Here is a 26,473-nt window from a genome sequence, read left to right as displayed (position 1 = left end):
ACAGTGCTGTTTGGCAAGACAGCACATTTTTTTAAAGCCAGGTAAGAGTGTTGGTCAGTGTTTCCCAGGGGACCCAAATTACAGTTGAATAGATGTTACATTGACAAAGATTTTAGAATATGCTTCTTCTATTCCTCTGATTCAGAACATGCCGTTGCACAAGCATGTCGATCTACCCCACTACTAGTAGCAGCCTGTATTAGGGCTAACGTTTACTAGACAGATTTGCCCTAGCACAGCACATTTTAAGTAGCTTATTAGTGATTAGTATTAGCAGCTAATTGGGGAGGACGGGCTCATTAATAGCTGGAACGGAATAGAACACAAACACATTGTTTCCATGTGTTTGATACCATTCCAGCCATTATTATGAGCCATCCTCCCCTCAGCTGCCTTCTGTGGTAGGTACATGAGCAGCTTGCCCAGACTAACTAGTGTTTTGCAGAGAGATAAATAGCTACACAAACTAATAGTATAATACCGAAAACATGTGGATTTATATAAAGAGGCAAAGTGAAAATCAGCATTGTTCTTTTTTTTGATACATCTTTTGACTGCATGAATTGACTTATGACAATATGACAAACGGAGTAAACTATAAAAATTGATTTATGGTGTAGCCCTACTCACCGTGGTCAGTTGCGAAGCAGTCAATGATGTCCAGGTGTTCCCAGAGGGCCTCCATGTCCTCCCGGGTGCCCAGCATGGGGCGGACCTGTGCCCGGCCGTCCCCAATGTCCACCACGTTCTCCTCACACAGGAAGAGGTGGTGGGGTGCTACCTCACACGTCACCTGGATGCCCTTCTGCTTGGCTGCACGGATGATCAGGATCTGGGGGAAGTGAAGCGTGGAATAGATGCCAATTCATTACATACTAGTAGAACAGAAAACATGGTTCTTTCTTTATCTTATGTGTTGGTCTTAAAATGAATCACTTCAAATGGCACAAAGCTAATTTGTTTGATGGTTTTTTTCCTCTAGCTACAGGTGTGTGTTCTTGCAGTTCATCTTAATGAAAGCAACCAGTGAGGACTCCTTCCCAAAAAAACCACAACTACAAGGTTTCTGCGTGCCTCGATTGACACCTCATTCACCCTGGAGACAATGAACGGGCAACACAACAAGGCAAAGCAGTGCTATATCTGTATGTGATGTTCCAGGCGGCCATCTTACCTCCTCCTTCTTGGCCACATGGCAGATATGTACAGCTCTCTGGTACAGCTGGGCCACCATCAAGACGGCTGCCACAGTCTGCTTCTCTGCGTGTGCCACGATTGGCAGGTGCTTGGGCCACTTCTCAAAGTGCTAGTTCACGCAAAGAGAAAGCGCAACTGGTCAGCTCAAACAGATCAATGTGAACGACCTATCAACGACCTCATTCAGTTGATACCTACCTCCATCCACATTGAGACGTTGTCCATCTTCAGAGTGGAGTAGGTGTCGTTCAGATACATCTTCAGCCCAGCGGCTGAGTTAGCGATGGAGGGCAAGATGGTGGAGTTGTCTGAAGTCGCTCCGACGTAAAGGGCATAGTCACACCGACACCCTGCCTTGGCAAGCTGAGACGACAGGGACAAAACAGAGGAACAGCTCACGAGTAAACCCTCAGGTACTGATTTGGCCCATTTTATAAATAGGCATAATTTAATGTTTTGGAACAGACTAATTTCAAATATCCAGTGGTAAATGTCTTAATGACTATCCTCTCGTTACCTTCTGGACCATGGCGAAGGAGCTGGGGTCGATTATGGCAGGTGCCGTGTTGGGCATGGCACATACCATGGTGACGCCCCCTGCCAGGGCAGCCGCTGTGCCCGAGGAGAAATCCTCCTTGTGGGTGGCACCCGGCTCCCGCAGGTGGACGTGCACATCTATCAGACCTGGCACCGGGGACAGGGGGAGGGGACTCGATGAGTACTGTTCAGAAACACTGCAGTTCCAAAGGTTGACTGAAGGAGCTATCATGTATTGTCCAAATACAGGAAGAAAACAAGGTGCTTATATTTGAAATGAACAGACTTTACTTTTTAGCACAGCCCAAGCCTTACTGCTTACCAGGCAGGCGAATCAACTTCTGTGACGTCATACAGTCCACGTGAGTCTTGACGGGCGGGAAGCTGCCAACCAGACGCAGTGCCTACAATTACAGGAGCACATGCTTCAATCAGGACAGTCAACAATCTATGTAGAATCAACACAGCACGTCAAACATCAGCAGTGGCTAACATCCCATCATAGCCCCCTAACTAACCTACCTGGACAAACAGCTTGGTGCACTTGATGTCAATGATGAGCGGCACGGAGTAGTCGATGGCCATGCGGCGGGTGCGGTAACCCTTGGTGACGAAGGAGGAGAGGCGTCGGCCTCCGGAGTTCCTCATGGAGAGGTTGATGACCATGTCAAAGTGGTGGTCCTCCAGGTATTCCAAGATGTTCCTCTGCTTGTCCTTGTTGGGGCAGTCGCTCTCCTCCTCCCCAAATGGCCAGTCCACCGCCATCACCTGAAAGAGACCGAACATAACAATTCGGTCAAATTCAGGAAGTAAATTGAAAATGACGTTGTGAATTGAAAATGGCTCATTCTGGGATCCTGTTGAGAAGAGCCCACTCATCCTAGATGTGATGTACCTTGACTCCATGCTCAGTGTAGAAGTCAGCAGTCCCCAGACTGGCATACAGGTCATAGCCCAGACTCTCCAGCGCCTGAACAGTAGGCAGCAGCTCACTCTTGTTCTGCAAAGATACAATTAATAGTTATGTACTGCTGGCCTCTCAAAATGAATTTCCATGAAAACATTTAGCTCTTTGTATTAGTCAGGCTAGTGTACCTTGTAACTGCCAATTGACAGCAGGATGTTCTTCTTGGGGATCTTGAAGCCTGTGCTGAGCATGGCCTTCAGATAGGCCTCGTATCTGTTCTCTCCAAAGCAGGCCACCTCCCCAGTACTGGTCATCTCTACCCCCAGCACCACATCAGCTCCGGCCAAACGAGAGAACGAGAACTGGGGGACCTAAGAGACAACATATCCAAGTTGGTGTATGATCGGTGAAACAATAATTCAACTGGATTATTTTACAGTTGTGGACTCCTCAGTTGGGTTACCTTGACGCCCACGATGCCCACTCCTTTCATCAGACCCACGGGCTCCATCTTCTCTCCCATGATGACGCGCGTTGCCAGGGCGACCAGATCCACTCCCAGAGTCTTTGAGACGAACGGGAAGGAGCGGGAGACACGGACATTGCACTCGATCACCTTCAGCTGGTCATCCTGTCCAGAAAACAATTTTGTTGCAATTAAAGGCAACCGGACAGCCATTGGAAATCCCACAGGGAACAGAAACATACTTGTATGGTTGTGGGTGACATTCTGTTTGGCATGTTATTGTTTGTCAACCGCTGATTTGAAACTCCAAAAACAAAAACTGTCTTTTAGACTTTACCTTAGCGATGAGTTGCAGGTTAAAAGGCCCGGTGACCTGCAGTTCCTGTCCGATGGCATGGACGATCATCTTGATACGCTCCATGGTCTTCTGGTTGATGTCCTGGGGGGGTGTGACCAGGGTGGCGTCCCCAGAGTGCACCCCGGCGTTCTCCACATGTTCCGATACAGCGATGGCCATCACCACGCCGTCGCACGCCACCGCGTCCACGTCTATCTCCTGGAACAAAGAGAGACGCCAGTCAGGTCCAGACTATAGTTGACTAAAGGAGCCATCATGGATAGTTCACTTTTTTTGGCAAATTGAAAATAAGTGAATTATCCCGTTAAATGACAAAGCAGTGAGGCATTTCAATATAAGTAATAAAGAATTTCCCAAGTCGTACCTTGGCCTCCTGGATGAACTTTGAGATGACCACGGGGTATTCCTTGGACACGGCCACAGCGCTGCTCAGGTACTTCTCCAGGTCGCTGTCTGTGTACGCCACGTTCATGGCCGCTCCACTCAGCACGTAGGAGGGACGCACCAGGCAGGGGTAGCCCGCAGTCTCACAGAACTTCATGGCTGACTGGGGAGGAGAGGAGGATACAATATAACATACTGTGCCTTCAGAAAGTATTCACACCCCTTGACTTTTTCCACATTTTGTTGTGTTACAGCGTGAATTAAAATTGTTGCTTGTGTCACTGGCCTACACACACACAACCCCATAATGTCAAAGTGGAATTATGTGTAGACATTTTTACAAATTTATTAAAAATGCAAATCTGAAACGTCTCGAGGCAATCAGTACTTGACCCCTTTGTCATGGCAAGCCTAAATAAGTTCAGGAGAGAAAAAAATGCTTAACAAGTCACATAATATGTTGCATGGACTCACTCTGTATGCAATAAGTGTTTTACATGATTTTTTAAATGACTACCTCATCTCTGTACCCCACACATACAATTATCTGTAAGGTCCCTAAGTCGAGCAGTGAATTTCAAACACAGATTCAACCACAAAGACCAGGGAGGTTTTCCAACGTCTCGCAAAGAGCATCCATTGGCAGAAAAAAAGCTGACACTGAATATCCCTTTGAGCACGGTGAAGTTATTACACTTTGGATGGTGTATCAATACACCCAGTCACTATAAAGATAGTTGCCGGAGAGGAAGGAAACCACCCAGGGATTTCACATTGATGCCAATGGTGACATTAAAACAGTTACACAGTTTAATGGCTGTGATAGTTTTCTTCTAACGATGGATCAACAACATTTTAGTTCGTCCACAATGCTAACCTAAATGACAGAGTGATAAGAAAAAAGCATGTGCAGAATGTTTTTTTAATATTCCAAAACATGCATCCTACTTACAATAAGGCACTAAAGTAAAACTGCAAAAAATGTGGCAAGAAAAAAAACCTGTTCTGAAAACGAAGCATTATGTTTGGGGCTAATCCAACAACACATTACGGAGTACCACTCTTCATATTTTCAAGCATGATGGTGGCTGCATCATGTTATGGGTATGCTTGTCATCAGCAAGGACTAGGGAGTTTTGTAGGATAAAATAAAATATATGTTTTTACTAAATATACAATAAAGCCAAGCACAGGCAAAATCCTAGAAGAAAATCTGGTCCCGTCTGCTTTCCAACAGACACTGGGAGACCAATTCAACTTTCAGGACAACAGTAGCCTAAAACACAAGACCAAATATACACTGGAGTTGCTTACCAAGACGACATTGAATGTTCCTGAGTGGCCTAGTTACGGTTTTGACTTAAAAATCAGCTTAAGTCTATGGCAGGACTTGAAAATGGCTGTCTAACAATGATCAACAACCAGCTTGACAGAGCTTGAAGAATTTAAAAAATAATAAATGTGCAAATATTGTACAATCCAGGTGTGCAAAGCTTTACAGCTGTAACCGCTGCCAAATGTGATTCTAACATGTATTGACTCAGGGGTGTGAATACTTATGTAAATTAGATATTTTTGTATTACTTTTTCATTATGGGATATTGTGTGTCACAATTTCTATCCAACTTGAGATTGACTCATCTGCAACCAAGACCTATAACCTCCTCATTACTGTTTTGAAATTCTAAATGGATTAGAAGCCCTGTTCTGTGCTGACCTCAATCTCAGTGAGTTCCTTCCACTGGGGCTGGCTGATGCCAATGGTGTCCAGCATGCGGGAGAACTTAAACCTGTTCTCAGCAGAGTCGATGAACTCCGGGGAGGTGCCCAATATACGACACTGCTGCCTGTGGAGGGACATGGCGATATTGTTGGGCAGCTGGCCCCCCATGGACAGGATCACTCCCTCTGGGTTCTCCATCTCATAGATGTCCATCACAACCTGGAGGAGGGGAGGAGATAATGGAGCTTTATGGTCATGGCAACATACCATGCATGAAACAGGGTTAGATGGCGAGGTGTTGAGGCCCTTTGCTCAGGTGATAAAAGCATTAGATCAAGTAAGTTTGGACTTTTGAATGTTGATTATTGTTTGATGAAAAACTACAAAATAAAATGTTTGAAAGTGAGTTGGGACTATGCCATCAGCTGAGCATTCTTACCTCAAAGGAGATCTCATCGAAGTAGAGACGGTCACACATGTCGTAGTCTGTGCTGACAGTCTCTGGGTTATAGTTCACCATGATGGTTTTATAGCCCATCTAAAAAAAAAAGCATCAAAACACAGAGAATCATGACAATATCAGCTTTTGTTCAACATTCTTCTAATAAATGAGAGCTATTCTGCACAAAGCAGAAATCGACTTACCTTCCTGAGTTCCATGATGCAGCCCACAGCGCACCAGTCAAACTCCACACTGCTGCCGATGCGGTAAACCCCAGAGCCGATTACTATGACATGGGGATCTCCAAAGCCCAGGTCGCTTTCTGTACCGTTATAGGTCAGATACAGGTAGTTGGTGTGGGCGGGCCACTCCGCCGCCACAGTGTCGATCTGCTTCACCACAGGCAGGATGCTCCAATCTCGACGCATCTTCCTCACCGCCAGCTCGGTACTGGGGAGAGACATAGGTTTAAAGGTCAGAGTTCAGACAAGTTCATTTTAAAGACAGACATTTCAAACCAAGTCTCCCCCCCCATCTCACTGCTCTGAGGAACTGAACCCAGAAACACAAAACATAACCCAGACAGACTGCGTCCCATTCCGACTCGTCATCGTATCAATGAAGAATCTCTCATTTATTTTGTATGTTTTTCATGTACCAGCCTCAACTTTTAATTATGTTTGAAACGTGAACAACGGGCTACCATTCTCAGGAGTATCACAGTACTCTACCTCTGCACAGCCAGGGCGATCTGCTTGTCTGAGAAGCCCAGCTGCTTGGCTTTCCTCATCACCTCCAGAGGCATGGCACTCTCGTCCTGGTTGTACGACTCCAGCACCTTCTCATGGACCGCAATGTTCTTCATTTTGTGAAGGAACCAGCGGTCGATCTTGGTTAGGTCGTAAAGGCGGTCCACTGTATAGCCTGCCCTGAGAGCAGCCGCCAGAACAAAGATACGTTTGTCTGTCGGGGTCTGCAGCTCCTGTAAGACCACAGGACAGAGGCATGTCAGAACAGTTCACATAAAATGCAGCCAAGAGGAAAAAGACAGGTAAAAAAAAAAAGGTTGAGTGAGCTTACCTCGTCAGACACTGGTTTGATGGTGTGGTCAAAGCCCACACAGTTCTCATCCACCATCCGCAGAGCCTTCTGGAAGGCTTCCTCAAAGCTGCGGCCGATGGCCATCACTTCTCCTACAAAAGGTCACAGACAAAAACTGTGTCAACCAACTATCAACCAACTCCTTTGTGTGAACTTGCAATGCAACCCGAGTGGTGGTAGAATCATCTGCCCCTACAGATAGCAGGCAGATAAGGCACTCTACTGCTCCCAAATTAGATCATTAATAAAAAGTGCTTGTCCTCTTACCCACGCTCTTCATGGAGCTACCTATCTTGGTGCTGACGCGCAGGAACTTGCTGAGATCCCAGCGAGGGACCTTCACCACACAGTAGTCCAGACTGGGCTCAAAGTTAGCCGTGGTCTGGTTGGTCACCGAGTTCCTGTACAATAACAAACATTACCTGTTAGAACCATGGTATTAGTAGATCAATGCCAAAATGCAATTCTTAACCTGACATCAGGCCACAAAACGTGAATAAACTCACTTGAGGACAGGTAGCGGGATGCCCAATCCCAGCTTGGCAGCCACGTAGGCCAGGGGATATCCTGTAGCTTTACTGGCCAGAGCTGAGCTCCGAGATAGACGGGCATTCACCTCAATGATGTAGTACTGCAGCACAAAAACACTGATTTAGATGATTGCTATACAGTATAAACATTTGAAAATATCAGAACACGTTCAGCGTTTCCCCCCCCCAAGATTTTTTCAGCAGTGACAAAGTTAGGGTGGGGGGGGCAGTGGGCGTAGGCAATGGTGCAGTTTTAGAGGCCCTCCTCTTGGTTGCAGAGAAAATGTTGGTGTTTTAAATATAATTTCCTGGAATTCTAAACATTTTGTCATGGGGCAAAAATACAATTTTACTGTTTTAAAGCAAGTTTCCTGCAATTCTACACATTTTGCCATGCGTATGCTGTGTTCTTATGCTATCTGAGTGACTCAATTATAACAAAAATCAAATGGGGGCTCCATGCCATGACATTTTAGATTCTCCATGACTGTCCAGCTTTTATTTAGGTGATACGTTCTCAAAGATGATCTTGTTTAATAATATATAGCTCCATTATCTTTTCTACATACTTTATATCTGGTTTTAGTCGTTTAAGTTCACATTGAAAACATTTAACCATCCCGAAATATACATTTTCTTTGCAGTGGACACAATTTATGGGAAACACTGATGTTTCGAAGGGTTAACACTAGTATAAACGATCACAATGTCAGTATGGACCATTACCTGCTCAGACTCCGGGTTGAGGGCGTACTGGATGTTACACTCTCCAATGATGCCTAGGTGCCTGATGACCTTGATGGCAGTGTTCCTCAACATGTTGTACTCATAGTCGTTGAGCGTCTGACTGGGCGCCACCACGATGGACTCCCCAGTGTGGATACCCAGAGGGTCAATGTTCTCCATGTTACATACCTACAGGATAGAAAACACTCAACACTTTAATCACATTCTTGCTTTTTCAACTTGATTGATAAAGGAAGCTTCACGTTTAAAAGAATTATGACGTATAAACTCTAAAGATCAGCCGTAACAGTCAAATGCATAATAAAATTGAAAAAAACGTATAGTAACAAATATACAGGTAACTGCCAAAATAACAAACACTTGAGTGAATGAGGGATACAAATTATATTAAAAGCTGGTGCAATTAAGATCCCATCATGCTTAGGGTCATGTATAAAAATGCTGGACAGGCCATTTTCTGGGCTACCATGGCTATGCCGAGATAGGATGATATTGCCCCCATCCACAGGGAACGAGTGGTCATTGAATGGTTTGTTGAGCATGAAAACGATGTAAACCATATGCCATGGCTGTTTCAGTCACCAGATCTCAACCCAATTGAACACTTACAGGAGATTCTGGATTGGCGCCTGAGACTGCGTTTTCCACATCCATCAACAAAACACCAGATTATGGAATTTCTTGTGGGAGAATGGTGTCGCATCCCTCCAATAGAGTTCCAGAATCTATGCAAAGGCCTATTGAAGCCGTTCTGGCTATTAAGACACTTTATGTTGGTGTTTCCTTTATTTTGGCAGTTACCTGTACATAATACTTACATAGTAACAAATATATGCATAGTGATTTCCCTCTACTTACGGTGATACAGTTGTCGTAGGCGTCTCTGACCACCTCATACTCAATCTCTTTCCAGCCCTTCAGGGACTTGTCCACTAGGACCTGGGAAGTGTGGGCGAAGGCAGATGTCACCAGAGAGGTCAACTCCTCCCGGTTGTTGGCAAAGCCAGAGCCCAGTCCTCCCAAGGCAAAGGCCGAGCGCACCAGGACAGGGTAGCCAATACGCTCTGCAGCCGCTACTGCCTAGGACACACAGAAAAGCCCACAACACATAAAAATACACATCAAAAAGCAAAAGCCCACAACAGTCAAACAGATTAACAGGCTGATTCCAATCAACGTACAAGTGACAATCAGTATGGGTCAATGTGTGTGTGAGAAGGAGTGTGCGTGACATTTGTCCCAAGCCCTTCTCCTTACCTGCTCCACAGACACAGCGGCCTCGCTGGGCGCCACGTGTTCATTGATCTCCTCCATCTTCTCCACAAAGATCTTCCTGTCCTCAGTCATCTCGATGGAAGCGACCGGCGTCCCCAGCACGCGCACCGCATACTTCTTCAGGACTCCCCTCTTGGTCAGCTGCACCCCGCAGTTAAGAGCAGTCTGCCCCCCGAAGGTCAGGAGGACCCCGTCTGGACGCTCATTCTTTATCACCTGGACAGGCGAAATAGGGCAGAGGGTCAGTTCTCACTCATTGAATGAATATCAACCGTAGGTCAACCATGCTCCTTACTGATCTTCTATCAGTTCTGAGTACCTGAGAGATGGAATACACATACTTTGCTTGTTGAGCACTGATCAGAAATCAGTGACTGGAGGATGGCGCAGGTAGCAGTGGCCATTCCATTAGCCTTCCTTACCTGAGTGACATACTCCGGGGTGAGAGGCAGGAAGTAAACCTTGTCAGCCAGACCCTTGGAGGTTTGCACCGTGGCGATGTTGGGGTTGATGAGCACAGTCTGAATGTTCTCCTCCTTCAATGCTTTTATGGCCTGGGGGAGGGTTGGACATAGAAGTGTCTGATTAGCTCAAATACTCTTAAATTATACTGCTCCTAACACCTGCTGTTGGATCGTCACTGGGGTTGGTAGTGTGTCTCACCTGAGAGCCAGAGTAGTCAAACTCCCCAGCCTGTCCGATGGAGAGGCCTCCAGAACCCAGGATTAGGACTTTGCGTGGCCGAACAAATTCCTCCGGATTGGTAGATCCAGGATAGGTCAGGTGCTCTGTCAGTCTCTGCTTCACTAGAGGAAGGGAGAGGTGTTACTATACCCTACAGGTGGAATAAATATGTAAGAACAGTTGAGATGAACGCATGTCTAACCTGGTTTGCCACTCTTGCCCTCCTTGTGGTCTCTGACTGTGTCCAGAAACACATCAAACAGACTGACCAGGTCAGTGGGGCCTGCCATGTGCTCTGGGTGGAACTGGACACTGGAATGACATGGGTAAAACAATATCTGGTTTTCAACTTCCTGTATCTTGGAGGGTCATTTTGTGGTCTATCTCTTTTCCAATTAAAGGCCTAGTGCAGTCAATTCTGTTTTCCTGTGTTTTGTATAACAGCTGATGAAAACACTGTAAAAGTGTGAAAACATTTGATCAGTGTTATTTCCAAGATGGTTGCTGGTTGAAAATACAATATACACAGGACCTTCTAATCAAGAGGTTTGCATTGGCAGGAGTTTCGGCTTTCCACGGCGACGTCACCATGCAGTAAAATGGTTAATGGACCAATAACAAAAGAGTTCCAAACCTCTCTGCCAGATAGTTTCCCCCTCCCAGACAGTCCTAGCAAAATTCTTGCTTGAGAAAGTTTGTTTCAGAATCTATTTTTGCCCATTTTAATATATTTAAAGTGTTACCCAGAAACGGCTGCATTGGGCCTTTAAACAAGTTGAAAGGCTGGAAGCAGCGCATGAGTTCCCATTGGTAGATGGTACCTGAATAGGTGTTTGGTGTTGTGCACGATGCCCTCACTGGTCTGGTCATTGGCGTTGGTGAAGAGCACATCCCAGCCCTGTGGCAGGGTCAGGGGATCCACAGCAAAGCCATGGTTCTGAGATGTGATGAAACAGCGATCTGTGCCCTTGTGGATACAGGGCTGGTTATGGCCACGATTCCCATACCTGAAACAGACAAGTGTTTTTAGCCAAATTCTATTCTTCAATGGTTGAGCTCTATTCCAGATGCAGATTCATAGTGCTCCAGCAGAATCCTTACTTGACACCTGCACAGTGCAAAGGTCTTGCTTTAAACCCTCTAAACTGTTCTGCTTTCCACTGGCATTCCAGAGGGACAAAAGGAAGCTGGCATCTCATCTGGCCTTGAGACTAAGGGAACGCTAACAAAGTAACAATCCCAGGAGTCTTACCAAAACAAACCAGGCCTTTCCAGCACCCCAGCAATGCCCTAGGCTATGTCCAAACTGCTGCGCTAAGCAGAAAAGCTAATTTCACACCAGAACGCTCCCAGATAAATAAAGAGGGGCCTGGGAAGAACTACATCTGAGGGAGGGGGCCAAACAATAGCAAAAACAGTCAGCACCTCTGGCTTTGTCCTCTTTGAAACCAAACAAAGACAGTAAGCAGAACTTAAGACCTGAGGAGGCAGAAAGAGAGAGTGACAAGTCAGGACAACCATGTAGTGCCCTGTCCCTGTACTAACTTCATTTTGTAGGTTTTTGCTCCGATGGCGAGGGAGAGAAGCTGGTTGCCCAGGCAGATACCAAACACAGGCTTGGGGTTGTCCACACACACCACCTTCCTCACGTTGTCTATGGTCTCCGTACAGAACTGGGGGTCCCCAGGGCCGTTGCTGATGAACAGCCCATCAAAATCTGAAAAGGACCACAACTTTGTCAGGATAGCCAAAATACATTTTGTAATACAAACTATTTCACATACAATAGAACTTCATGACATCATGGCTGGAACTAACTTTGCAGGTCAGATGCTCCAAGGTAAAGATTAAGGCAGGGGAGAGATAAGAGGCAAAACAAGGGAACGGGGAGAAATCTCTGAATCGTATATGAAACCCAGTGCAGTAACCAGCTGTGACTAACCTGTGCTGTCCAGTGGGTGATCCCAGGGCACCACGGTGACACAGGCCCCTCTCTGACACAGGCAACGGATCTGGTTGTACTTAATGCCACAGTCTACAGCTGTGATCCTGACAGCACCACTGGGGTTGAACACCCGGGGCTCCTGCTCAACAGACAGAAAAGGTACTTACACCCTGAGAAGGATTAGGCATCTGCCTATCCACTGTGGTGAGAGAAAACATTTCACCAACTTGCAATGTGTTAAGCTACAGATTCAGTGTTATGCAATCCACACAAAACAATTGGCATTTGATTGAGGAAGTTTCAGGATCCTAACACTAGAAAAGCGTGACAGGGTCACGCTTAAACATAGTAACACCGTACCTTCATGGACACCTCCTTGACAAGGTTCCTCTGGTCAGGGTTGTCAAATGGAACGTTGGCCTCGGGCGTTCCGTCCACAACCAGCTTCCCCAGCATTGTACCCTTCTCACGGATCTTCTTGGTCAGACGACGGGTGTCAATTCCTACAGTGTCAAGCGCATTAACTGCAACCTCTATTGTAGAGGCTCTACTGTAGACACCACATATCAAAACACATATTCAGACAACATTTGATACAGTACTAGGATGTTTAGAATGATAACTCTACTGACCCTCTAGGCCGGGGATACCCTGCTCTTTGAGCCACTGGTCCAGAGACATGGCTGAGCTCCAGTGGCTGGGGTTCTGGGAGACCTCTCCGACAATGAGGGCTGCAGCGTGGATCTTAGAAGACTCAAACCACTGAGGGGAAAAATAACAGAACATTACATTCAAACAGGTGCTTAGGGTCAACAAGGGCAATATACTGTTCTCCACCCACTATTTCTGTTGGGACGCTTCTGTGAAACGCTGACTACATGCCAACTCCACCCACCTTGCTGAGTCCAAAGTCCCCCTCCTCATCCTGGGGTATTCCATAGTTGCCCTGCAGAGGGTAGGTGAGGGTGAGGATCTGACACATGTAGGACGGGTCAGTCAGGGCCTCTGGGTAGCCAACCATGCCTGTCTGAAACACTGGAAAACAATCATCAGGTCAACTTTTCAGTTTTCATAGCAAAGTGGAAATTAGTGAGAAGTGCTTCAATTCAGATTTGGCACATTTTGAAAAAGGTGATGCAACTTGAACTTTGGAAATGTGCACTGTGTTCCATTTATTAGTACACGTGGACTGAAAGAAATAGACCTTACGATCTAAATGAATGCTAGCTACATCTCCATTACAATGTATGGGACACGGTACAGCGGTGGCCTCCCGAGTGGCGCAGTGATCGAAGGCACTGCATCTCAGTGCAAGAGACTACAGTCCCTGGCTTGAATCCAGGCTGTATCACATCCGGCCGTGATTGGGAGTCCCATAGGGCGACGCACAACTGGCCCAGCACGTCCACGTCTGTCCGGGGTATGCCATTATTGTATTTGTTCTTAACTGACTTGCCTAGTTAAATAAGGGTTAAAACTACAAAATAAATAAACAGCAAGGACAATATAGGAGAAACATGTTCATAAGTTGTTCAAACGGACTTAAATTGAGTTCTGATTAGGTGGAATACAGCTATGACCAGAAGTCACTTTTTGTAGCAGGTTAGGAGAATTAGGTTATGGTTAGGAAGAGGATTAGCTAAAATTCTTAGCCGAAATAAGAATAAATGAAGGGGTCAGAGGTTATGTGTCATACTACTACAGGGCACGCGCAACTTTGGGGGTTACATGAAGACCACTAGGCACACACCGGCAAGAGTTTTGGGTGAATAGAGCTGCGTTTAGCTATACAATTTGACTTTGTGGGTAACATATAGGTAGTTAACGTTACCCATTAGAATACCTGTATAAATTATAACATAACTACATTAGACAGATGTTGCAATGCGATGAGCTAACTAGCTTTCTCCTCATAAAATACGACTTACCAACTTCACCAGACACTGACGCATTTGCCCCGAAAAGGCGGCCCTTGAACGTGGTCCCATCTTCTAAAATCAGGGTTGCCATTTTTTTAAATAAAATTGTCAATACTGTAATTGTACAGATTTAACGCAGTCTTCGATTCGATTATGGGAAGCAAACAGCTTTTTGTCTGATCGATGCTTCAGTTCCGCAATGCTTGCCCACGTGCAACACACGCTGGCCAGATGCTAATGAGGATGCACGAGCGAAAATCTTGCTTGAAAAATGGCTAAGTTAAAAGGAAGACAAATTATTGTGTTGGTTTATTTGCAAACAAAATAAAGCGTCAAAAACGACATGAAGAAATGTTGTATGCCGAAAACTGTGCGCTAGGTCCGCATGCAGCACTAACAGTGTGGAACTTTTCAGCGACCTCACCGTGTTTACATAGAACCCCACAGTGAAAACGTCATAATACCCATAAACCCTAGCGGTCAAACAAGGAAATTGTTCCAATCGTTATTTCATCATTCATTTTTAATTGATATATTCATTTATTTTATTGCAACAGTAATAAATGTTTTCATTGTATTCACATCATTCATTTTTCCCATAGGGGATTTTAGAACCATAGAGAGAAAGAGAAGACACCTGTATAAGATTCAGGAAAAGGTGGCGGCAGCAATATCCATAGGCGAAGTGAGAAAGGGAAAGACGTGGACACAAGAGGTTCAATAATACATTTAAATTGGTGGAGAAATATCGACTGGGAGGTGTGATCATTGTCAGGGGGAGATGGAGACAGTGGAACATGTTATTTTTATTTATTTAACTAGGTAAGTCAGTTCAGAACAAATTATTATTTACAATGACGGCCTACCCGGCCAAACCTCCCCTAACCGGACGACGCTGTTTCTGTATGATATGTCGGATTAAGGAATAAAGACAGACACCAATGTTAAGTTCAATAGCCTTGTTAAGCATTGTACAAGTCCCTACGCGTGGAGTCTGGGGAACAGTCCAACTAGTCGATTACCTATCAACTAGACTCCGTAACATCATCCTTTTCAATAGAAAGTGCAAACATAACGGCATAACATTGAGTTCTTAACAGTCAAGTCATAACAATTGAAAAGCATGACATTTTCTTTTTACTTCAGCTGTCATCTTCCTTTTTTAATATTTTTTTACATTTTTTAATATTTTTTTAATTAACAGACAACAAGTTAAGTCTCTTGCTTACAGAGTAAGCCTGTCCGGTGGCTTGCACAGCCGACCCACCCGTGAGTAAGTATTGGCTCTGACAGGGGTAGGATTAGGGCCACGAGCTGGAGAGTTTGGTGGGGTAGAAGCTTCACCTTCAGTTGGCTCATGTCTCAATTCTGCACCCCTTACCCTTAGGCCTGGACTGTGATCCAGCTCATCTAGGTGAGTGTATGGCATGTTCTGGTTTGTCTGCTCTGCTACGCGCAGATCCACCCGATTGCGACGATAGAGGGAGCCACCAACATCCACCAGGTAAGAACGTGGTGCAACTCTCTGTAGGCATGTGCCCAGCCTCCAAAGTCCTGTGTGGTCTCCCGGCAGCGGTTTCATCCTTATAGTTTCACCCACCTCCAGCTCTGGTAGGTCTCGAGCAGTCCGGTCGTAGAAGCACTTAGCGAGCTGCTTTCTGTGACGCAGTTTGTCCGTGACGCCAACCATGACGCAGGGCTCAAGTAGCTTGTTAGCTACGGGGATAGTAGTCTTCAGACGTCTGGACAGAAGGCGTTGTGCTGGGCTGCTGTCCATGTTTTCGGTGGGTGTGTTCCTCCACTGTAAGATCGCTTTCCATGGGTCGTTGCTGTCGCGCAAGGCCCTGCTTAACAGGTTTTTTGCAATCTTGACAGCTGATTCTGCCTTGCCATTTGCTTTTGGGTGTCTTGGAGAGGAGGTCACGTGGTCAAACTCCCATTCTGAGGCGAAACGCTTGAACTGTGCAGTGAATTGTGGGCCATTGTCCGTGATTACCTTGTCAGGCTGACCTTGCCTTGCAAACTGCGCCTTGCAGCGCTTTATGACCGTCTCTGCAGACAAGTCAGGGAGCAGTTCAATTTCCCAAAAGTCAGAGTAATGATCAACGAGGAGAAGATAGTCCTTTTGTCTGTGGCTGAACAAGTCCATGCTGATGATTTGCCAGGCCCTTGTGGGCAGTTCGTGTGACATCATGGTTTCCTTTTGCTGTTCATGAGCGTACTCGTTGCATGTGGTACAGTTGCTGACAAAGTCTTTAATTTCTGCTTGCATGTTTGGCCAGTATAATGTTTCACGAGCCTGACGGTAGCATGCGTCACCTCCAACGTGACTGGAGTGTATGCGGGTAAGCATCTCTGGACGTAGTGATTTGGGAATAATGACCTTCTGACCTCTGAACAAGACGCCATTTTGCACACTGATCTCATCTCGAAAGGTCCAGTATTCTCTCACTGTGAAAGGTGTCTCCTCTTTCAGATATGGCCAACCTGCGAGAGCCATGGACTTCAGTGACTGTAGGTGTTCGTCCTTGTCAGTATGTTGCCTGATCTGGGCTAGGCGGTGATCTGTGACGTTTAAGTAGTCTGCCTGATTGATCTGTTGAACATCTTGTTGTTCCTGCTGTAGCGAACAGATGGCCTGCCGCTGATAGGCAGTGCCTCTACCTGTACATTGTGCTGTTGCCCTGCTCAGTGTGTCGCTGATGTACATCTCAGGTCCTGGCTTGTAAATGACCTTCAGGCTGTAGTTTTGCAGAGTCAGGAGCATACTTTGAAGCCTCTTGGGCGCGTTGAGGAGAGGTTTACTGAATATGGCAATGAGTGGTTTGTGGTCAGTTTCAGCGGTGACCAGCTCTCGACCATATAAGTAGTGATGGAATCGCTGGCAGGAGAAGACGATGCTGAGGCACTCTTTCTCAATTTGTGCATAGTTTTGTTCGGTGGGGGTGAGCGCTCTCGAGGCAAACGCAACGGGCTGGCCTTCCTGCATAAGGCAGCATCCAAGTCCCCTTTGGCTAGAGTCGCTCTGGATTGTGACAGGCTTCGTGACGTCGTAGTAGCGCAACACTGGCATGGATGAAGCCAGAGATTTCATCTCCTGCACTGCGGCCTCGTGCTTGGGTAGCCAGTGCCATGGTGTGTCTTTGTCCAGCAACCGGCGCAGAGGCTCACAGACTGCTGATAGGTGTGGCATGAACTTTGCAAGATAGTTTGCAAAGCCGATGAGACGCTGTACTCCTTTTGCATCCGACGGGTTTGGCATGTCGAGGATCGCTTGGACCTTGTCTGGGTCCGGCTTCAGGCCTTTTGCCGAGAGAATGTGGCCATGGAAGTGGACGTCTTTCACCTTGAACTGCAGCTTCTTCAGGCCAAGACGAAGCTTAACTGATCGGCAGCGCTCCATCAGTGCCAGGAGCTTCACATCGTGGTCGCGTTCTGCTTCTTCGTCTGTTTCACCACAGCCTACGATCAGGATATCATCGGCGATGGGTTCAATGCCCTTGAGCCCAGCCAGTAACTGGTGCTGCTTGCGTTGGTATACCTCAGGCGCCACTGAGACACCAAACGGGAGCTAGAGCCAGCGTTTCCGACCCCAGGGGGTCCAGAAGGTAGTCATGAAGCTGCTTTCTTCGTCCAGCTTGCATTGAAGGAATGCATCTCGGGCATCCACCAAGGTGAAAATCCTGGCCTTGGGAAGCTTATAGAGGACATCCTCTAGTGTCGGCATGATGTAGTGGGATCGTTTCAGTGCTTGGTTCAGATGCTTTGGGTCGATGCAGACCCTCAGCTTCTCTGTTTTTTTCACTATGACCATATTGCTGATCCAGTCAGTTGGTTCAGTCACAGATGTCATGTGGCCATCGGCCTCATACTTGTCCAGCTGGGCCTTCACAGCCACTTTCATTGCAATGGGCACATTGCGAGGAGCACACTGGACTGGAGTAATGCTCTCATCCACTTCAAAGTGTACCTCCCCAGGCACTGATTCAACGGGCATGTTGAATACATCGTCATATCTGCTGAGTAGTTGTTCTTTGGACAGGGGTCCATGCTGGACATGATCCACAACGTGCAGGTCATTTGGTACAGTGAACTGCATCAGTCCCAGGCGTTCGCATGTAGAGCCTGAGAGGAGAGGATTTTGACTGGTTTTCACAATCTCAAACTCCAGCTTGTGTTTGCGTCCCCGAATAACACATTCGGTCTCAAAGGTGCCCATAGAGCTCATTAGTTCTCCTGAGTACAGCTTTAGTCTAGTATCGCTGGGCAATAGATGTGTGTCAGGTGCCAGATTGATTTTGTCTTTGTAGCTCATTACGTTGCATGTAGCACCCGAATCCAGTTGACATTGTTGTTGCTTGTTGTGTAATCGTAGTGTCACAAACCATTTCTTCCCTCTTGAGTGTACAGCCCCAATGGATTCATGCATGTAAATGTCACTTTCACTGTTCAGCTCTGAACATTGAGTAACATCATCAACACAGTGAATCTTGCCCTCACTCACCCTTCTTTTGCTTTTGAGACACACTTTTGCAAAGTGATTATTAGTTCCACAAGCTCTGCATGGTTTTCCGTAGGCAGGGCAGTGCTCTTTGCCACGTGTGTGTGTATTCCCACAGTATTTACATGCTACGGGGCTCTCTGTGTTCACCGTTCGTGGTGAATTACTCTGCCTCGATTGGTTTTGTCTGAATGTCTGCCTAGCAACAGCGTGAACAGTATCAACGTCAGAGCGTGGGGTTTCCGTTTCCATTGCTCTCATTCTCATGTCAGTGACTTCAGCAGTGCGGCACATTTCGATGGCAGTTACTAATGTTAAGCCTCTCTCTCTCAGTAGACGCCGGCGCGTATTCTCATTTGCAATTCCCAGTACTATTTTGTCACGAATCAGTTCATCTTTCAATCCCCCGTATTCACAAGTGGCGGATTTCTCTCTCAAACGGGTTACAAATTTGTGTACTGACTCACCCTCTTCCTGTTTGCAGCTTCCGAAAACGAACCGCTCGTAAATGACGTTTCTGGCGGGTTTGAAGTAATTCTCCAATGCATCCAATATAGCCTTTGCATCACACTGTTGTCGTGCCGTGAGAGTGAGATTGTGCCGGTAGATATGCCTGCATTCACTGCCCATTAAACTCCTCAGAGTTGCCGCTTGTACCTCGTTGGGTTTCTCATGTAGACCGGTCGCCAGCGCATAGTCCTCGAATTCATCCCTGAAGTTGTCCCAATTAGTATTCCAGTCCCCTGTGAGAACCATGTGATTTGGTGGCGGAATGTTCGCTGCCATAGCAATGGAATAGGAGATTTCTTTGCCTTCAGTCATGGAAGTAGGTAGTGATGCTAGCTAGCCAGCTAACAACGAGTTGATCAGTGTGTTGAGTAGGAAACGGCTTGTGTTCGCATATGGAACGTAACTGCGCCTATACTGTACTTAGCTACAAAAATAACAAACGTGTGTTTTCCGAGCCACTTCTGACACCATGTTTCTGTATGATATGTCGGATTAAGGAATAAAGACAGACACCAATGTTAAGTTCAATAGCCTTGTTAAGCATTGTACAAGTCCCTACGCGTGGAGTCTGGGGAACAGTCCAACTAGTCGATTACCTATCAACTAGACTCCGTAACAGACGCTGGGCCAATTGTGCGCCGCCCTATGGGACGCCCGATCACGGCCAGTTGTGATAGAGCCTGAGATCAAACCAGGGTCTGTATCGATGCCTCTAGCACTGAGATGCAGTGCCTTAGAGTGCTACGTCACTCGGGAGCCACTCTATTTCAGTGCCAGAAATATGTGAGGGAAAGGAACCGAGTGTTATTAGATTTGAGGAGTAACAGGGTTTAAGAGCCAGGATTAAGTGAACTGCTGGGGAAATCTTTAGGGGATGTAGTATTTAATTTATTATTTGGTTTTCTTAGGGAAACAAGATTATTGGGTAGGATTTAGACCTTCACTGTCTTTGGTCCACACTCCAGTCCAGTTGGTAGTGGTAATGCAGCTTAAAGTTGGTCGCCAACCCCCATATAAAATTCACAGAAGAAGAAGATTTTAAGACCAATTCAAACAAGGGGATTGTTCGAATGTTGCCGCCTACAGTGCAGCAGTGGAGGCTGCTGGGGGGGGCGAACGGCTCATAGTAATGGCTGGAACGGAGCGAATGGCATAAAACACATAGAAACCATGTTTGATGTATTTGATACCATTCCACCTATTCTGCTCCAGCCATTACCACGATCGTTCTCCCCAATTAAGGTGCCACCAAACTCTTGTTTGGTGCCACCTTAATTGGGGAGAACAGGTTATTTCTCTACTGACCTGGCGGGCATTGGAATGGGCTACAGCTGTCGAGAGGAGCGAGAGGAGAGGAGGAGCTAGATTCTTATGAGGGGTTCATGGCTCTGTTTAAATGCATTTTCGATCATCCCGCGGAAGGCAGAGAGGGGGGTCAGCGTCTGCTTCAGCTACAGCAGGGGAATAAGACGGCTGCTGAGTGTGCGCTCACCTTCCGAACAGTAGCAGCTTCCAGTGGATGAAATGATCCCGCGCTTTGCACGCTAATTCGAAGAGGTCTGCGCGAGGAGGTCCAGAGGGAACTGGCCTGTCGGGACAACAACCTGACCCTGGACGCACTCATTGCGATGGCCATCCGCCCGGATAACCTTCTCCGGGAGCGTCAGCATTCTCATGGCTTCTCTCCCTCCTTCGGCGAGTACTCGGGATCAGAGCCTGAACCCATGGAGGTAGGGGTCACACGCCTGTCCGCGGCAGAACGACGCAGACGGATACAGCTGGGGCTATGTCTGTACTGTGGGCAAGGAGGGCATAAGCTCCAGCGGTGTCCGGTACGTCAGAATCCGGGATCCACTAGAGGAGTGGGACGGTCATGTGATGTTTCATCCCCTGGATCAGGAGTGAGCATTCCAGATTCAGCTCTTCATGCTAGACTCTTTTTGGTGTCCATCACTCTGGCTGACTGTCCCTCATGCCCTGTGTCTACAGCTTAAGTGGATTCCGGCCCTCCCTCAACATTACCATCTATCTACCTGCTCTCCTGTCCTTATACGGTTCAAGGTCTCGACTGTCGGCCATTAAGATCTGGGACCATCACACACATCACTCACCCTCACCGTGGAGTACAATCACCAGGAGAGCATCTCCTTCTTCAAGTGCACCAGTTCACAAAATCATCCTCGGCCTCCCTTGGATCCAACGCCATAACCCTACAATCAATCTCATGGTCGAGGATGAAAATCACAGAATGTTGCCCTTCAGCCCAACATCCCAGAGGAATACCAGGACCTAAAGGAGATATTCTCCAAGACCCGCGCTACTTGTCTTCCTCCTCATCACCCCTGGGACTGTGCCATCGACCTGTTTTCCGGTGCTACACCTCCGCGCAGACACATCTACCCTCTGTCTGTGGCTGAGACCCAGGCCATAAGGATTACATTCAAGAGGCGCTCCAACGAGGTTTCATCCGTACATCCACGTCCCCTGCATCGGCTGGTTTCTTCTTTGTGGCCAAGAAGGAGGGAGGATTACGCCCATGTATCAATTACCGAGGACTCAATGACATCACCATGAAGTATCGGTACCCTCTCCCGTTGGTGCCGTCAGCCATCGAGCAGCTCCGCAGGGCCCAGTTCTTCACAAAACGGGACCTGCGGAGTGCCTACAATCTCATCCGCATCCGGGAGAGGGATGAGTGGAAGACGGCGTTCAGCACGATGTCTGGTCACTACGATTATTTGGTTATGGCCTTTGGCTTAGCCAATGCTCCGTCAGTGTTCCAGGCATTCGTTAACGAGTTGTTCAGGGACATGCTCGGGCGGCAGGCGATTGTATACATCGATGACATCTTGATCTTCTCGAACAACCTGAAAAATCACATCACCCAAGTTCGAGCAAGGCGGAGAAGTGCCAATTCCAGGGCTGTATCCTTCTTGGGTTACCAGATCAGCCCGCAGGGAGTGAGGATGGAAGACAAGAAGGTAGATGTGGAAAGGTCATGGCCAAACCCCTTTTTTGGGGGTTTGCGTCCTTCTACCACCACTTCATCAGGAACTTCAGCGCCGTCGCCACCCCTCTCGCTACCCGTCTCTGGTGTGGTCTCCAGCAGCCGACGAGGCCTTTCACCTCCGCCTCCTTGCTAAAACACTCAAGTCCCACGCTACCTTTTGTGGTTGAGGTAGACGCATCGGAGGTGAGCGTGGGGGCAGTTTTGTCATAAAGACAGGGTAACCCATTGAAATTGTATCCTTATGCTTTTTCTCTCTCCAAGAAACTGTCCTCCGCAGAGAGGAATTACGACATCGGTGATCAGGAGCTCCTGGCGGTGAAGTTGGCATTAGAGGAGTGGAGACATTAGCTGGAGGGCGCCAAGGAACCATTCGTCATCCTCACCTACCATCGGAACCTAGAGTACATACGGACAGCGAGGAGACCGTGCCAAGGCAGGTGGGCACTTTTCTTCACCAGGTTCGACTTCACGCTGACCTATCGCCCAGGTTCTAAGAACATCAAGGCCGATACTCTGTTGTTCCACCTTGGTACAGGATGTCACTCGGTATGTCAACTTCTGTTCCGTATGTGCTCAAACCAAGTCCCCCCGGAATGTTCCAGCAGGGAAGCTCCTGCCGCTTCCCGTGCCTCAGTGACCTTGGTCACATCTATCCACTGACTTTGTAACCGATTTTTCCACCTCTTGATGGTTTCACCACCATTCTGGTGGTAGTGGATAGATTTTCCAAGTCATGTTGATTAATCCCTCTTCCTGGTCTCCCCACTGCTCTCCAGGTTGCTGAGGCATTCTTCCAGCAGGTCTTCTGGAATTATGGCCTTCCGGAGGACATCGTCTCCGACCGTGGCCCCCAATTCACTTCACGAGTTTGGAGGGCCTTCATGGAGAAGCTCGGGGTCACGGTCAGCCTCACTTCCAGGTATCAGCCTCTGTCCAACAGGCAAATGGAGAGGATGAACCAGGAGCTGGGGAGGTTCCTGAGGAGTCACTGTCAGGACCGGCAGGGTAAGTGGGCACGATTCCTTCCCTGGGTAGAGTACGCCCAGAACTCCCTACGTCTCTCCTCCACTGGGTTGACCCCTTCCAGTGTGTTTTGGGTTACCAGCCGTCCCTGGCCCCGTGGAAACTGGGCCAGACCTCGGCCCCTGCGGTAGATGAGTGGTTCCATCCATCGTCAGAAGGAACAGGCAGTGAGACCCCTGTGTTCCATCCTGGGGACCGCGTCTGGCTCACTACCAGGAACATCCCACTCCGCCTGCCCTGCAAGAAGCTGAACCCCCGGTTTGTGGGGCCGTTCAAGGTTCTCCGAAGGGTCAATGAGGTGACGTACAGGTTACAACTACCCAATCACTATCGTATCTCACCCTCTGTTCATGTCTCCCTGCTCAGGCCAGTGGTTCCTGGTCCCCTCGCTGATACTGTCCCCCACGACACACCTCCACAGCCCCCTGGACATTGAGGGAGGTCCGGCATACTCTGTCAGATCCCTACTGGACTCCCGATGTCGTGGGGGTTGGCTCCAGTATCTGGTGGACTGGGAGGGGTATGGCCCAGAGGAGCGGTGTTGGGTTCCGGTGGAGGACATTCTATATTACTATACAAAAGCGCACAGATTTTTCTGCTTTTCCATTTTAGGAATTAGACAAGCACAAAATGTAGAACAGCATATTGTGATTTTTGGTGTCACACCCTGATCTGTTTCACCTGTTTTTGTGATTGTCTCCACCCCCCTCCAGGTGTTGCCAATCTTCCTCATTATCCCTTGTGTATTTATACCTGTGAACACTGTTTGTCTGTTGCCAGTTTGTCAAGTCAACCAGCGTTTTTGTGTCAGCTCCTGCTTTTTCCCAGTCTCTCTTTTCTCGTCCTGCTGGTTTTTGACCCTTGCCTGTCCTGACCCTGGACCCACCCCCTGACCACTCTGCCTACCCCTGAGCCTGCCTGCTGTCCTGTACCTTTGCCCCACCTCTGGATTACCGACATCTCCCTGACCTGAGCCTGCTGTCCTGTACCTTTGCCCCTGTTGCTGTAATAAACATTGTTACTTCGACACGGTCTGCATCTGGGTCTTACCTTGATACCTGATAGGTGGGTGAGTTACAAATGGAGAAACAACTGGATGCGTAAGGTATTTTTATTATGAAATACTAGGTAAACTCCAGCAGAATGAGAGAGACACATAGACTCAAAACAAGGAATTCCGCCATGCCTAAACGCAGACATATCAACACCCTTGTCAATTTATATTGCTGCTGTCAATTATGAGCAGCACGTTTACCACTGCATTCAGTCTGAACCCCAGAATAAGCAGGAGGACAGTATTACACAGCTGGGGGAAAAAAGTCGCAAAAAAACAACAACACTTAGGGTTCTTACAGACAGGCCGCGGTAAGTGGCAAAGAGGTCTCATAGACTTCAATGGGAATAGGGTGGTGGGCGGCAAAACGCAAGCAGTTTTGCACACGCCGCGGTTTGTGGTGACTGGCCGCCGACCAGAATGCATCTTGTCAACCACTCAAACAATGCATTAATGACAACATTCCAGCTGCCAGCAACTGGGACAGCTGGTCTCTACACACAGCGGGTGATTTTTCTCATGGTTCATTTGCCGTTTGATAATATATCCTCTTAAATGTAATGACAAAATGTAGATTTCCGCCTAAATAGGCATAACCAAAAGTAACTGCTATTCATGTGTAATTATATGATTCTGACATGCAAGAACTTGGTATATTTGGAAAGATGACATCTGGGAGATTGAGGAAATGATCAGAAGATAGGAGTTATATAGTTCAGAATAAACAAGCTCAAGCACACACAAAATAACCGTTTTTTTATTTTGAAAGTCATCTTTCATTGACAAGCTATAAGTTAATTATTGCTGACTAGAGCTGGAAACACATCAGATGGCTTCCACAACATGTGAACAATATCAGGGAAGAAATGGGTTTGATAGACTTAACTAGAAATGGGCAGATGTTTTAGTAAGTGGTGTCAGGTTGGTAGAAACCACACCTAAGGGATAATTTGATACCCCCCATGTAGCTGTATCTCAAACACAGACCAAATATAAGCTTACCTTGTAAGATGTTTGTTGAAAACAGGCAGACAAATAAGATATCCTCATGATCTGTGAAGTGCAAGGCACAACAAGGTGTGTCCAAAAATGTCTTGTATGCTGCTGCATAAATGATGTAATATGCCAGGGAGATATGTATATGGTAGCTAAGAAAGTAATATTAAGTGTATGTTGTGTAGTAAGCTGTTAGTAGCCCATGTGCCTCAACCTAATAATTTGGCCCCGTTTCCCCTACTTTCGCCTACTGTTCTGACTTGGTAGTGCACATGTAGCCTATAGCCTGTTTTAGAGAAATGTAATCTTCAAATATTGTAAGAGCTTTCATTTGCTTATATGCTGAATAAATTGTTGTATTGACCGAGTCCGTCCTTCGAAATGACGGATTGCCTCTTATCCGCTCGTTGTCCCCTCATGGCATAGTTTGTACATCTCAATTGTCAGAAACCACATTTGTTTAAGCAAGTCAGCCATATCACCAGTTTTTTTCAAAGGCAGTAAATGAGGCTGAATGAACTGTTTCGCTGCCAGTTGGATGTTTCCCCACCAATTTCAATGTACTATTGAGCCTTGTGTGTCTCAGCCTTGTGACTATACTTTCCTCCCTTCTCTCTTGGCCTGAGGATCTTCCTGCCCCCACCTTTTCCTGGATCTTATACAGGTGTCTTCCCTTTCTCTCCCTGTTACACAACTCTTGCTACTTATTTTTAACTGCTGTTCTTATTAACCCCTTGGCTTCTGCTTTACTGATTGACAATTCCATCTCAACATTAGGATGTTTAAGAGCCTGCCTGGCGATCACATCCACCTCCTCATTCCCCTCTACTCCCACTTGAGCTGGTACCCAGAGGAACATCACAAATATCTCCATCTGTTTCATAACCAGAGATTTTTACCTTTGCCTTGATTTGGCAGTCTCCTTCAGATCATCATGGCCCTGGTGAGTGACGTGAAGCTTGAGTTTCAAGTTTTAATGTCACGTGCACAAGTACTGTGAAATAACTTTCTTGGCAGCTCCAAACCCAACAATGCAGTAATCAAAATGAATGTAGCACTAAAATTTACATAAAGTAGCGACAAACTTGTTGGATGCATTTGCTGTTTGTTTTGGTTGTGTTTCAGATTATTTTGTGCCCAATAGAAATTAATGGTAAATAATGT

At 47.0% G+C, this 26,473-nt stretch overlaps 1 protein-coding gene, 1 long non-coding RNA gene and 1 other non-coding gene across 6 annotated transcripts in view; 1 reads left to right on the top strand and 2 right to left on the bottom strand.

The window, feature by feature from the left end:
- The window catches only part of LOC139582892 (multifunctional protein CAD-like), a 23,070-nt gene extending 8,405 nt beyond the window's left edge, over positions 1-14,665 (bottom strand). For all 4 annotated transcript variants that reach the window (XM_071413319.1, XM_071413320.1, XM_071413322.1 and 1 more), the window contains exons 1-31: positions 14,225-14,665; positions 13,192-13,331; positions 12,929-13,058; positions 12,657-12,799; positions 12,294-12,435; positions 11,897-12,068; positions 11,173-11,358; positions 10,554-10,663; positions 10,331-10,473; positions 10,090-10,221; positions 9,650-9,883; positions 9,251-9,472; positions 8,372-8,560; positions 7,622-7,746; positions 7,383-7,516; positions 7,095-7,207; positions 6,746-6,996; positions 6,218-6,464; positions 6,012-6,110; positions 5,567-5,791; positions 3,830-4,012; positions 3,445-3,663; positions 3,105-3,272; positions 2,830-3,012; positions 2,630-2,734; positions 2,257-2,502; positions 2,057-2,138; positions 1,715-1,881; positions 1,396-1,560; positions 1,175-1,306; positions 631-832 (exon numbers count right to left, since the gene is read on the bottom strand). In XM_071413319.1, coding sequence (XP_071269420.1) covers positions 631-832; positions 1,175-1,306; positions 1,396-1,560; positions 1,715-1,881; positions 2,057-2,138; positions 2,257-2,502; positions 2,630-2,734; positions 2,830-3,012; positions 3,105-3,272; positions 3,445-3,663; positions 3,830-4,012; positions 5,567-5,791; positions 6,012-6,110; positions 6,218-6,464; positions 6,746-6,996; positions 7,095-7,207; positions 7,383-7,516; positions 7,622-7,746; positions 8,372-8,560; positions 9,251-9,472; positions 9,650-9,883; positions 10,090-10,221; positions 10,331-10,473; positions 10,554-10,663; positions 11,173-11,358; positions 11,897-12,068; positions 12,294-12,435; positions 12,657-12,799; positions 12,929-13,058; positions 13,192-13,331; positions 14,225-14,306 — 5,071 coding nt within the window. In that variant the 5' untranslated portion in view covers positions 14,307-14,665. The remainder of the gene's footprint in view (positions 1-630; positions 833-1,174; positions 1,307-1,395; positions 1,561-1,714; positions 1,882-2,056; positions 2,139-2,256; positions 2,503-2,629; positions 2,735-2,829; positions 3,013-3,104; positions 3,273-3,444; positions 3,664-3,829; positions 4,013-5,566; positions 5,792-6,011; positions 6,111-6,217; positions 6,465-6,745; positions 6,997-7,094; positions 7,208-7,382; positions 7,517-7,621; positions 7,747-8,371; positions 8,561-9,250; positions 9,473-9,649; positions 9,884-10,089; positions 10,222-10,330; positions 10,474-10,553; positions 10,664-11,172; positions 11,359-11,896; positions 12,069-12,293; positions 12,436-12,656; positions 12,800-12,928; positions 13,059-13,191; positions 13,332-14,224) is intronic.
- Positions 991-1,129, bottom strand: LOC139583885 (small nucleolar RNA SNORA13). The gene has a single exon (XR_011676644.1). It is a non-coding gene; the product is annotated as a small nucleolar RNA SNORA13 (small nucleolar RNA).
- LOC139582893 (uncharacterized) lies at positions 13,266-26,473 on the top strand. Its single transcript, XR_011676440.1, has 3 exons — positions 13,266-13,716; positions 22,498-22,673; positions 23,013-26,473. It is a non-coding gene; the product is annotated as an uncharacterized lncRNA (long non-coding RNA).

This window comes from Salvelinus alpinus, chromosome 8 (assembly GCF_045679555.1).
Source record: "Salvelinus alpinus chromosome 8, SLU_Salpinus.1, whole genome shotgun sequence".
Taxonomy (NCBI): Eukaryota; Metazoa; Chordata; class Actinopteri; order Salmoniformes; family Salmonidae; genus Salvelinus; species Salvelinus alpinus.
This window is presented reverse-complemented; position numbering and strand designations above follow the sequence as displayed.